The 13814-nt window shown below is 38.5% G+C and overlaps 1 protein-coding gene across 2 annotated transcripts in view; it reads left to right on the top strand.

Annotated features, from left to right (window-relative positions):
• VEPH1 (ventricular zone expressed PH domain containing 1) overlaps positions 1-13814 on the top strand; it is a 219817-nt gene that overhangs the window by 150927 nt on the left and 55076 nt on the right. For both annotated transcript variants that reach the window (XM_067035332.1, XM_059065588.2), the window contains exon 10: positions 13055-13194. In XM_067035332.1, the coding sequence (XP_066891433.1) occupies positions 13055-13194 (140 nt within the window). The remainder of the gene's footprint in view (positions 1-13054; positions 13195-13814) is intronic.

Genomic DNA, 13814 nt, shown 5'->3' with positions numbered 1-13814 from the left:
AGGTACTCTGTTACCTCTATTTTATCCAAGCCATTTGATAATATACTGGAAAGAGAACAGGCTTTGGAACCTGGGTTCAAATTCCAGCTCCTAGAAGTTTGACCTTGAGATTTCCTTCTCTATAAAGTGGGGATAACTAAACCTGCTTCATAAGGGTTCAATGTAATCTGTTACACTTACACCTAGGTATGAAGTAAATAATCAAAGAAAATTAGCTCCTTTCCTGCCAAGTTCTTCAAATGCCTTCTCTGAATTTGTTGCTTATTTATGTTATGTTCAATGTGCTAATACTTTCAACCTAGCAATTTCTGCAAAGATATTCCTGTGTTTGAGTTTTTATAAATCATTCTAGAAATACAGTTTGGATATGGAGAAGAATGATTCAGTTGAAAAACTTAGGAAACAAACCAGAAACACTCATTTGACCCTTATTTAGCTGGGAGAGAACTTTCAAAGTGTAAGTTTGGTAAAGAATTCAAAAGAGCTAACTTAATCCTTTTTCCAAAAAATAAAGCCAATTCTTTGATATTTCTACTAGCTATAAAAAACTCGAAGTCATACTCTATTTTTATTCTTAAAAGGCACTTATCTCTAAATAAAAACTATATAATGGCATGGATTAGATATAAGTACCACCCTGGAAGATGAATTGTGTCGCATCTCCCAAAAAGAATGGTGTGTTTCTGAGATCCAATATATTTAGAAAAATAGTCACACTTATCAACTGTTAGCGAGAATCACAGGGCATCACAGCTACCACCACGGTCCCCCTTCACCTGATTCTATAGCTTTCGCCACCTCTAAGAACTATAAGCCTAGTTATTTAATTATTCCCTCTGAGTTTAGCATCCTCTCCTACTTCCTCCTACCACATTGGAGGATAAAATAGATCAGCTATTTCCAATTTACAAAGGCCTCTAAAGACCTTCTCTTTATTGATTTGCCACAGCTCTTTATACTTTATGAGAAGATTTGTCTTACCCCCAGGTTAGAGAATTATGTTGACTATATAGTAATTGCATAGAAATTAATGCCTTGGGTTATATTTCTAAGGCTGAACAACTTACGTTGTCTTGTTAAAGGTACTGGCAATTTATTTTGGATTGTCCATCCTGTCCCTGCAGAAGCTACAGATAGCTCAACTGGGGAAGTTGACGATCATTAGACAATATGACTTTGCATGAGGTCTTATCACTTTGTGAACAAAACATGGATCTTACATTTTAATGAACTTGGGTCTTGGATCTTATATTTTATTGAACTTGGGTCTTAATCCTGGCTCTGCATCTTACTTGATTAAGTCATTTAACTCTCTGACACTTTAACCTCTTAAGTGAAAAGTGATAATAGATAATTATGAGGATTAAATGATAATTATATAGAACATCTAATGGAGTGATTGGTAAAGAAGTAAATACTTATATTAGTTATTCCACACATCAACTTGCTCTAATATTTTAAGTAGCACACACACACACACACACACACACACACACACACTAAAATCTGAGTTTGTTTTTTTTTTTTGGCAATACGCAGGCCTCTCACTATTGTGGCCTCTCCCGTTGCGGAGCACAGGCTCCGGACGCGCAGGCTCAGTGGCCATGACTCACGGGCCCAGCCGCTCCGCGGCATGTGGGATCTTCCAGGACCGGGACACGAACCCGTGTCCCCTGCATCCACAGGCGGACTCTCAACCACTGCACCACCAGGGAAGCCCTGATTTTTATTTTTGATTATGGTTTTGCTTGATTTCGAATTTCCACTAGACTTTTTTTTTTTCATCTTTACTGGAGTATAATTGCTCTACAATGTTGTGTTAGTTTCTGCTGTATAACAAAGTGAATCAACTATATGTATACATATGTCCCATATCCCCTCCCTCTTGTGTCTCCCTCCCATCCTCCCTATCCCACCCCTCTAGGTGGTCACAAAGCATCGAGCTGATCTCCCTGTGCTATGTGGCTGCTTCCCACTAGCCATCCATTTTACACTGGTAGTGTATATATGTCAATGTCAATGCTACTCTCTCACTTTGTCACAACTTCCCCATCCCCTGCTATGTCCTCAAGTCCATTCTCTACCTCTGCGTCATTATTCCTGCCCTGCCACTAGGTTCATCAGTACCAGTTTGTTTTTATTTATTTTTGGCTAAGTTGGGTCTTCATTGCGGCGTGCGGGCTTTCTTTAGATGCGGTGAGTGGTGGCTTCTCTTGTTGCAGAGCACGGGCTCTAGGTGCATGGGCTTCAGTAGTTGTGGTGCATGGGCTCAGTAGTTGTGGCTCATGGGCTGTAAAGCACAGGCTCAGTAGTTGTGGCCCAGGGCTTAGTTGCTCAGCGGCATGTGGGTTCTTCCCGGACCAAGGATTGAACCCGTGTCCCCTGCATTGGCAGGTGTATTCTTAACCACTGCACCACTAGGGAAGTCCCAGAACCATTTTTTTAGATTCCATACATGTGTATTAGCATGCAGTATTTGTTTTTCTCTTTCTGACTTACTTCACTCTGTATGAAAGACTCTAGGTCCATCCACCTCATTACAAATAACTCAATTTCATTCATTTTTATGGCTGAGTAATATTCCATTGTATATATGTACCACATCTTATTTATCCATTCATCTGTCGATGGGCATTTAGGTTGCTTCCATGACCTGGCTATTGTAAATAGTGCTGCAGTGAACATTGGGGTGCATACGTCTTTTTGAATTATGTTTTTCTCTGGGTATATGCTCAGGAGTGGGATTGCTGGGTCATATGGTAGTTCTATTTTTAGTTTTTTAAGGAGTCTCCATAGTGTTCTCCATAGTGGCTGTATCAGTTTACATTCCCACCAACAGTGCACGAGGGTTCCCTTTTCTCCACACCCTCTCCAGCATTTATTGTTTCTAGATTTTTTGATGATGGCCATTCTGATTGGTGTGAGGTGATACCTCATTGTGGGTTTGATTTGCATTTCTCTAATCATTAGTGATGTTGAGTATATTTTCTTGTGTTTGTTCACAATCTGTATGTCTTCTATGGAGAAATGTCTATTTAGGTCTTCTGCCCATTTTTGGATTGGGTTGTTTGTTTTTTTGATATTGAGCTGCATGAGTTGCTTGTATATTTTGGAAATTACTCCTTTGTCAGCTGCTTTGTTTGCAAATATTTTCTCCCATACACTGAGGGTTGCCTTTTCGTCTTGTTTATGGTTTCCTTTGCTGTGCAAAAACTTTTAAGTTTCATTAGGTACCATTTGTTTATTTTTGTGTTTATTTCCATTTCTCTAGGAGGTGGGTCAAAAAGGATCTTGCTGTGATTTACGTCACAGAGTGTTCTGCTTATATTTTCCTCTAAGAGTTTTACAGTGTCTGGCCTTACATTTAGGTCTTTTATCCATTTTGAGTTTATGTTTGTGTATGGTATTAAGAAGTGTTCTAATTTCATTCTTTTACATGTAGCTGTCCAGTTTTCCCAGCACCACTTATTGAAGAGGCAGTCTTTTCTCCATTTTATATTCTTGCCTCCTTTATCAAAGATAAGGTGACCATATGTGTGTGGGTTTATCTAGGGCTTTCTATCCTGTTCCATTGACGTATATTTCTGTTTCTGTGCCAGTACCATAGTGTTTTGATTAATGTAGCTTTGTAGTATAGTCTGAAGTCAGGGAGCATAATTCCTCCAGCTCCATTTTTCTTTCTCAAGATTGCATTGTCTATTTGGGGTCTTTTGTGTTTCCATACAAATGATAAAATTTTTTGCTCTAGTTCTGTGAAAAATGCCATTGGTAATTTAATAGGAATTGCATTGAATCTGTAGATTGCTTTGGGTAGTATAGTCATTTTCACAGTGTTGATTCTTCCAGTCCAACAGCATGGTATATCTCTCCATCTGTTTGTATCATCTTTGGTTTCTTTCATCAGTGTCTTATAGATTTCTGCATTCAGGTCTTTTGCCTCCTTAGGTAGGTTTATTCCTAGGTATTTTATTCTGTTTGTTGCAATGGCAAATGGGAGTGTTTCCTTAATTTCTCTTTCTGATTTTTTGTTGATAGTGTATAGGAATGCAACAGATTTCTGTGCATTAATTTTGTATCCTGCTACTTTACCAAATTCATTGATTAGCTCAAGTGGTTTTCTGGTGGCATCTTTAGGATTTTCTATGTATAGTATCATCTCGTCTGCAAACAGTGACAGTTTTACTTCTTTTCCAAATTGGATTCCTTTCATTTCTTTTTCTTATCTGATTGCCATGGCTAAAACTTCCAAAGCTATGTTGAATAATAGTGGTGAGGGTGGACGCCCTTGTCTTTTTCCTGATCTTAGTGGAAATGGTTTCAGTCTTTCACCATTGAGAACGATGTGGGCTGTGGGTTTGTCATATATGACCTTTATTATGTTGAGGTAAGTTCCCTCTATGCCTACTTTCCGGAGGTTTTTATCATAAATGGGTGTTGAATTTTGTCAAAAGCTTTTTCTGCATCTACTGAGATGATCATATGGTTTTTCTCCTTCAGTTTGTTGATATGGTGTATCACGTTGATTGATTTGCATATGTTGAAGAATGTTTTCATTCCTGGGATAAACCCCACTTGATCATGGTGCATGATCCTTTTAACGTGCTGCTGGATTCTGTTTGCTAGTATTTTGTTGAGTATTTTTGCATCTATGTTCATCAGTGATATTGGCCTGTAATTTTCTTTTTCTGTAACATCTTTGTCTGGTTTTGGTATCAGGGTGATGGTGGCCTCATAAAGTGAGTTCGGGAGTGTTCCTCCCTCTGCAGTATTTTGGAAGAGTTTGAGAAGGATAGGTGTTAGCTCTTTTCTAAATGTTTGAGAGAATTCACCTGTGAAGCCATGGGACCCTGGGCTTTCGTCTGTTGGAAGATTTTAAATCATGGTTTCAGTTTCAGTGCTTGTGATTGGTCTGTTCATTTTTTCTATTTCTTCCTGGTTCAGTCTTCGAAGGTTATACATTTCTAAGAATTTGTCCATTTCTTCCAGGTTGTCCATTTTATTGGCATATAGTTGCTGTAGTAGTCTGTCATGATCCTTTGTATTTCTGCAGTGTCAGTTGTTACTTCTCCTTTTTTTGTTTCTAATTCTGTTGATCTGAGTCTTCTCCCTTTTTTTCCTGATGAGTCTGGCTAACGGTTTGTCAATTTTGTTTATCTTCTCAAAGAACCAGCTTTTAGTTTTATTGATTTTTGCTTTTGTTTCCTTCATTTCTTTTTTTAAAAAAATTTATTTATTTATTTATATTTGGCTGCATTGGGTCTTCGTTGCTGCATGTGGGCTTCCTCCAGTTGCGGCGAGTGGGGGCTACTCTTCATTGCGGTGCTCTGGCTTCTCATTGCGGTGACTTCTCTTGTTGTGGAGCACGGGCTCTAGGTGCACAGGCTTCAGTAGTGCGGTGCGTGGGCTTAGTAGTTGTGGCTCATGGGCTTAGATGATCTGCAGCATGTGGGATCTTCCTGGACCAGGACTTGAACCCATGTCCCCTGCATTGGCACTGCGCCACCAGGGAAGCCCTCCTTCATTTCTTTTTCATTTATTTCTGCTCTGATCTTTATGATTTCTTTCCTTCTGCTAACTTTGAGGGTTTTTTGTTCTTCTTTCTCTAATTGCTTTAGGTGTAAGCTTAGGTTGTTTATTTGAGATTTTTCTTGTTTCTTGAGGTAGAATTGTATTTCTATAAAATTCCTTCTTAGGACTTCTTTTCCTGCATCCCATATGTTTTGGGTCATCGTGTTTTCATTGTCATTTGTTTTTAGGTATTTTTTTGATATCCTCTTTGATTTCTTCAGTGACCTCTTGGTGGTTCAGTAGCACACTGTTTAGCCTCCATGTCTTTGTGTTTTTAACAGGTTTTTTTTCCTGTAATTGATATCTAGTCTTATAGTGTTGTGGTCAGAAAAGATGCTCAATATGATTTCAATTTTCTTAAATTTACTGAGGCTTGATTTGTGACCTAAGATGTGATCTGTCTTGGAGAATGTTCTGTTTGCACTTGGGAAGGAAGTGTATTCTGTTGTTTTTGAATGGGATGTCCTATAAATATCAATTAAGTCCATTTGGTCTAATGTGTTTAAAGCTTATTTTTCCATATTAATTTCCTGTTTGGATGATCTGTCCATTGGTGTAAGTGGGGTATTAAAGTCCTGTACTATTTTGTGTTACTGTCGATTTCCCCTTTTATGGCTGTTAGCATTTGCCTTATGTATTGAGGTGCTTCTATGTTGGATGCATAGATATTTACAATTGTTATATCTTCTTCTTGGATTGATCCCTTGATCATTATGTAGTATCCTTCCTTGTCTCTTAATGGTCTTTATTTTGAAGTCTATTTTGTCTGCTATGAGTATTGCTTTTTGAATTTCCACTAGACTTTTAAAATATTATAAATTATAACTCCTTTCTGACGAGATAGGGTGCTTTCAGGGTGGTATGGCTGTAGACTATATCCCACTTCTGAAACATTATGATATCATTTAGTACTATTTCTAATTTTAAAATGTTTTCTAGAATGTTAATTGGTAGACTTTCTAGATTTCTAACTTTTTTTACATTAATATTTTACAACCATAAAATGAATAAAGAAGTATTTCTTTACCAAGATCATAACAAGATTACTAGCATCTGAAGTATAGCTAAAATACAAGTGGCTAAGCTAAGGAAGAATGTTCACATTAGCAAATAGCTGTATCTCAGGACTTCCTTGGTGGTCCAGTGGTAAAGAATCCACCTTCCAATACAGGGGACGTGGGTTCGATCCCTGGTTGGGAAACTAAGATCTCACATGCTACAGGGCAGCTAAGCCTGCGTGCTGCAACTACTGAGCCTGCATGCCTCAACTAGAGAGCCCACGTGCCACAAGCTATAGAGCCCATGCGCTCTGTAGAGAGAAAACCCACATGCCACAACTAGAGAGAAGCCTGTGCACCACAACTAGAGAGAAGCCCTTGTGCCACAACAAAAGATCCTATGTGCTGCAACTAAGACCGGATGCAACTAAAAAATAGAAATAAATAAATAAACAAATAGTTATATCTTTTTTATTTTTTTCTTTTTTGCGGTACACGGGCCTCTCACTGTTGTGGCCTCTCCCATTGAGGAGCACAGGCTCCGGACGCGCAAGCTCAGCAGCCATGGCTCACGGGCCTAGCTGCTCCACGGCATGTGACATCTTCCTGGACCGAGGCACAAACCCATGTCCCCTGCATCAGCAGATGGACTCTCAACCACTGAGCCACCAGGGAAGCCCCAAATAGGTATATCTTTCATGCCAGATGTGACAATGGTGGAATGTTTAGTTAAATGTAAGATAAAATTTCAACATGAAAATTAGTATTGTATTATTAGTATTATAATTTCTCATTATTTTCATAGGAATATCCTACTGTGTTGTTGGTGGTTTTTTTTTTTTTTTTTTTTTTTTTTTTTTTTTTTTTTTTTTTTTTTTGCGGTACGTGGGCCTTTCACTGTTGTGGCCTCTCCCGTTGCGGAGCACAGGCTCCGGACACACAGGCTCAGCAGCCATGGCTCACGGGCCCAGCCACTCTGTGGCATGTGGGATCTTCCCAGACCGGGGCACGAACCCGTGTTCCCTGCATCGGCAGGGGGACTCTCAACCACTGCGCCACCAGGGAAACGCATATCCTACTGGTTTTATCATTGTTGCTCCAGAAGGAATCAGAAAGAGTATAATAAAATATCATTATGTTTTGAGGTAGGCTTCTCTATGCCAGGTACTATGGTGGGTACTAAATACACAAAGATTTTTAAGAGAGAAAGAGAGGAGGATGGAAGGGAAGGAGAGGGGGGAAAGAGAGGGAAGGAACTCTGCCTTTTATAGTGGACAGAGATAAAAATACTAACAGAGTGTGACTCAGGCTCCTCACTGTTGAAGTGGGAGTTTACAGGTAAGCAAGAGATGGAAGCTAAAATAATCCATGTGGTAATGAATTAGAATAGAAACCATGGGTATGAACTCATGTTTAGCTTAATATAGATACAGATGGTTGCATATAGAAATACTTATAAATAGATATGTGTACATATACACACACATAACTTCCCTGCTTTGTCACCTTAGGGGGCCAAGGAACAATGACACCCAAGTAGCAGCGAGCATACCTAGCACCTAGCTCTTAGTTTCTAACACAGTTCTCCAGTGAAAGGAACCAGAAGTCCTTGGAGAAACAGCTGATTCTAAGACAGGGCAGGAAACATACAAGATGAGCCTGGAGCATCTTGTATGTGAGACGTAAATAAGGAAGTGATAAACAAACAAATAAAAAACACACACACAATGATGACAGCACATCACATGGACACAGGAACCAACTGAAAGAGCTCCCTGTGGCCAAAGCTGGAACAGTTAGAGCAACAAAATAAACAAAATAATATTGAATTATAAAATAAATATCTGTGAGTACATACTGATAGAATATTGGCCAAATAATTTGAATGTAATAACTAGAAGAGGAAGAGACAAATTTGTGCAGAAGAATTCCACATAATTTATGCAGCTGTTCTGCCCTCAGGAGGTGAAGCTAACTCCCCACTCTTTAAGTATGGGTTGCACATTGTGACTTCTTTTCAAAGAGGACAGTATGGAAAGTGGGGGGAAAAAGAGTAACTTTACAGTGGAGAAATCTGGTGAACACTACCTCAGCCAGATGTTCAAGGTCAACATCAATAGTCATAAGTCATGTAGATCAAATGTACTCTCCATATGATATGAGGAAAATGGCACTTTATCTCTGTGGTTTTCCTCCCCCAAATTCAAAATCTCAGTCTATTCATGAGAAAAACAGACAAATCCCAACTGAAAAACATTTTACAAAATGTTTCAAAACTGTGAAGATCATCAAAAACAAGGAAAGTCTGAGAAATTGTCACAGCCAAGAGGAGCCTAGGGAGACATAATGAGTAAATGTTGTGTAGTGTCCTGAATGGAATCCTGGAACAGAAAAAAGACACTAAGTATAAACTAAGGAAATCTGAATAAACTATGGACATAAGTTTATAATAACGTGTCAATATTGGTTCATTACTTGTAACAAATGTATCATACCAACTTTTTTTTCTTTTTTGGCTGCATTGGGTCTTCATTGCTGCACGTGGGCTTTCTCTAGTTGTGTCAAGTGGGGGCTACTCTTCGTTGCGGTGTGCGGGCTTCTCATTGTGGTGGCTTCTCTTGCTGTGGAGCCTGGGCTCTAGGCACGTGGGCTTCAGTAGTTGCAGCACGTGGGCTCAGTAACTGTGGCACACGGGCTCTAGGGCACAGACCCAGTAGTTGTGGCACGTGGGCTTAGTTGCTTTGTGGCATGTGGGATCTTCCAGGACCAAGGATTGAACTCGTGTCCCCAGCATTGGCAGGTAGATTCTTAACCACTGTGCCACCAAGAAAGTCCCTCATAGCAACTTAAGATATTAATAAGAGGGGAAACTGGGTTATAGTACATGGGGAACTCTCTATATATTTTAATTATATACAATATGTAAATATATAATAATTATACATTTATATATTATAATTACATATATGTAATTTTTCTGTAAATCTAAAAGTATTCTAAAGCAAAAGTTTGTTTAAGAATACTAACATAGGACTTCCCTGGTGGCTCAGTGGTTAAGAATCCACCTGCCAATGCAGGAGACATGGAGGAGCCCTTGTCCGGGAAGATCCCACATGCTGCGGAGCAGCTAAGCGCATGCGCCGCAACTACTGAGCCTGTGCTCTAGAGCCCATGTGCCGCAACTACTGAAGCCCATGCGCCTAGAGCCCGTGCTCCGCAACAAGAGAAGCCATTGCAATGAGAAGCCTGTGCATCACAATGAAGAGAAGCCCCTGCTCGCTGCAACTAGAAAAAAAAAAAAGCCCACGTGCAGCAACAAAGACCCAATGCAGCCAAAAATAAATAAATAAATAAATTTATAAAAAATAAAAGGACCAAAGCAAAAGCAAGCTAACAAAATTTTAATACAGTACAATGAATGCAGTGTAGGAATAAAAGCATATGAACTGTGGGAGAAAAGTGTGAGAGGAAAAAAAGAAATCCAAAATGATCCTTAAATACTTTGACTTTAAAAAAAGATCAAATGCTCTTTTATTTTGTATCATGTCTTTAAATTTATCCATGTGTGTAATGTGTATACTTGGGATATTTCAACTTACAACACATTATATTATACAGTTCTTGCTGCTCATGTTAACTTCAGTATTTTTAAAGACCAAACCAAATCCTTTGATTTTTTTTTTTTACAAAAATAAGCCATAATCTACCAAAAGTAAAGAAATAACAATCAGATGTGGTGGAATATGAGAAGCATTCTGTAGTTAGCAAAACATGAGCTCCTCTCTTTTCAACATTTAATCTAGAAAAATAAATAACAGTTTGGGCATCAATTGTATAAATAAAAAAATCTTAATAACCCAGATACACTAACCTTACTACCTGGAATTACCTTGAATATTCATGACTTATGTGATTTTTTTCAGGGTGTTCCCTACTCTTAAAATGCTTGTCTCTCTCACATTTTTTCTAAGTTCAAAATCTTGGTTAGCTTTAAAGGTCACCTCAAATATTTCCTCCACCAGGAAGCTTTGCCTAGTTCCCCAAGGATGATAGCTGCTCATTGCTGTGAGTGGTCGGTACTGTGTGTCCCTCCATTATCCTATGGACTTAATTTACAACTATTGTTTATAGGTGTTTCTCCCATTTGGCTGTAAACTTCTTAAGAGCAAGGTCAGAATCATGGCTCCTCTTGGTCTCTGCACCGTATCTGACACCCATTCATTCATCCAACACCATTTATTGCATGCCCACTATTCAATACCATGGAATGAACAGGAGGGAGAAAATTACAGAGAAAAATTAACAACTAAATGTTAATATTGGAAAAACTTTCTAATCCAGAAGCTCAGAAAAGCTCAGGAAAAAAATAATTAGGAGAAAAATATTGAAACAGATCCAGTTTACTGAAAGAATTAACAGAAGCCTTATATCACAGAACTGATGTGTTTTTATCACTGGTATATATGCTTCTAGGTAATGATGTCTCTTTCTTCTACCGCTTTGCCCATTTTCCATGATCTGGGACCCCTGTGGTTTGTGTATAGAAAGCTGGTAGGCTCAGGGCAAGTAAAATAAATTGAATCAACATTCATTTTCAAAAGGAAACATGAACGAGCAGTAATTTAGGGGAAGGAAAAAGATAAAAATGTTTTTTTCATGGCAGAGGCCTGAAGTCCAACTTGGACTGTCAAGCTACTGCACAGGTTCTTACAAACGTTCTTTTTCCCTTTTGAAACTTTCTGTTAAAGCAAAACAAGGTGTTGTCTCAATGTATACCTTACAGCTAGATTGATTTCCAATAGAACCATTTTTTGTGTATGCGCTCTTATGGAATCCTTGGTTTCTGCCTTCTTTAGTATTGATTAATTTAAATTCAATTTTTCAATGCCAAAAAAATATTTCTAATTACCATTTTTAAACAATTTCTGATAGGACAATTTTAAGTGGATATTGTGCTCTATTCTATTCTATGAAGTCTTTCCCTGTCAGTGGCCGGCCTCCTGGTCTTTTCCACTGAACTTTCAAGCACTCTTTATATCTGATGATCCACTCACCCACAGAATGCAGAAATGATTTCTGATTTCATACAAGATTTTGAATGCTTAAATTTCCCCCAAACAGCTAACATCATGAAAACTAGTCCTCTTTTATACCAATGGTTCAGAATCACGCAGAGAGCTATTATTTATTAAGATTTCTAAATATATTTCTAAATTGCCCTGTGGCTTTATTATTTGGTTTCCAATGTCATCTTATCTAATCTATCATTGGCCAGCCTCCCTTAACTCTTCCAAACTCTTTCCCAAAAGCCTGTTATTCCTTCATACCTGAGCCCTGATGGTCCGCAGATAAGCTTCCCCTCTCCCCACAATTCTCTAGGGAACCCCATGCACTCTCATGGGTTGGGACTGACTCTACCACCTTATTAGGGTTCCCATCAGCTTTTAATAAACTCTAGTCCATTTCCATTTTTAATAGTAGGGCATAATTAATCTATTTTCAAAATATTTCATTTAACATGTCAGATTAATTCTGAAACAATACCCCATGAGCTATCGATATGACTCTACAGATTAAAAAATTCCCAGTATGGTAGAGCCTAAAGCATCCCAACGTGGCAACAGTTTGGCTGAGTTCGAATCCTGGTTCTGCCACAGATAGGGCAAACTTGAGCAATTTTTTCTGGATCCTTGAGCATCATTCATCTCTCCAGACACTCTATTTAGAGCATCTATTGCATGCCATGTGCCAAGGTCATAGGGGTGAACAAGGCAGTCACAGTGGTTCACTAAGCTGACCCTTTAATGGGCTAAGTTTCCTCATACTTAAAATAGAAACAGTAACACCCATCTTGTAGGGTTGTTAAAATTAAATGGTTCCTAAACATGGCTCCTTACCATCTCTGCTCTGTGCCACCACCACCATGCTCCCCCACTTTCTTCTTCCTAAAGGATGATCTCTAAGTTTCCCTGCTGAAGCTCTTCAAGATGAAATAACCTTTTGGAACCAGGACAGTTCACAGGAAGCCACCCCCTGGCCAGAGTTATTCTGGGGGTTTCTGTGGCCTCTGTACAACCAAGAGAACAGTGCCCCTGGTGATGGCACACCATCACTGCCCAGAAAATGCCTCGGTTTCCTTCACCCATTTGTTTATGCTTCCCAGGTTATTTCAAAGTTCCCAATCAAATGGAAATGACACCTATCTCCCTTTCTATTGATAAGAGGTTTTTTCCTCCCATGCAAGTTGCTTGGAGACTTCTCATCCATTGTTAATCAAAAGAAAAAGAGGAATACAACTTGCTTAAAGCAGCTACATTTAAATCTACATTCCATGAAATGGATCTACTCCCAAATCCATAGTTGTTTGAAGTTATTAGCTCACAGACTGAAAACTAAAGAATGTATTTCTAAAGATCTTTGTATGTTGAATTATGAGATGTAACTCTGGGAAGAATCTAATGTTTAATGCTATGTGTATTTGTTTCTAGATTCTGTTAGAAGTTGTGTAGCAAAGCTGTTCTTCACTTGCTCCCTAAAGGGTCATTATTGCCTCTACAGTAAATCCAGTTTTATTCTCATCAGCCAAGAACCTCAGCCATGGATCCAGATCATGTTCCTATTTCAGCAGGTGTGTATAATTCACATTCATCATGACTCCTTGATGAGAACAACTCACATTTTGATGTGAATCAAATTGTATATGAATATAAAAAACAGCATTGATTTTTCTTCCTTTTCTTGAAATAATGACCTTATTCTTCTTCTACTTTACTAATGTTTTTCAAATGGTTTTCCACAGTGATTTTGTAATTGGCTTCATCTTTGGATTTGTTCGTAACAGTTGTCAGTTTTCTGAAAACGAACCAAGAAAACTTGATTTTATTTTTGCCCCTTCAGTCTTATTTTATTGACTTAGTCTGATTCTTTGTTTTTCTCTTTGAGCAAACTCACCAAAAAACATCTGTTTATGCTGCTTTTCTTCTTTGTTCTTTTTACTATAATGTTTCCTTTCTTCCTCCACACCTTTGACATTATATGATCTGGATGAAGCCTGACTTTGGAGTAAATAAAAATCAAATCTTTGACGTGATAGTTACAAACCTAGTGCTGGGCCAGACTCTTCCCCTTCTCTGTCAGTTTATGCCTTCATGCAGTTCTCAAATTAACAGATTCCAATCTAAATGGGCCTCTTTGGAATGATGATTAATTAAATCAGGTCCTGCTCTTCTTTAAGTGAAAGATCATATG

This window comes from Kogia breviceps, chromosome 5 (genome assembly GCF_026419965.1).
Source record: "Kogia breviceps isolate mKogBre1 chromosome 5, mKogBre1 haplotype 1, whole genome shotgun sequence".
NCBI lineage: Eukaryota > Metazoa > Chordata > Mammalia > Artiodactyla > Physeteridae > Kogia > Kogia breviceps.
The sequence above is the reverse complement of the archived record's forward strand: the minus strand, read 5'-3'. Positions and strand labels throughout refer to the sequence as shown.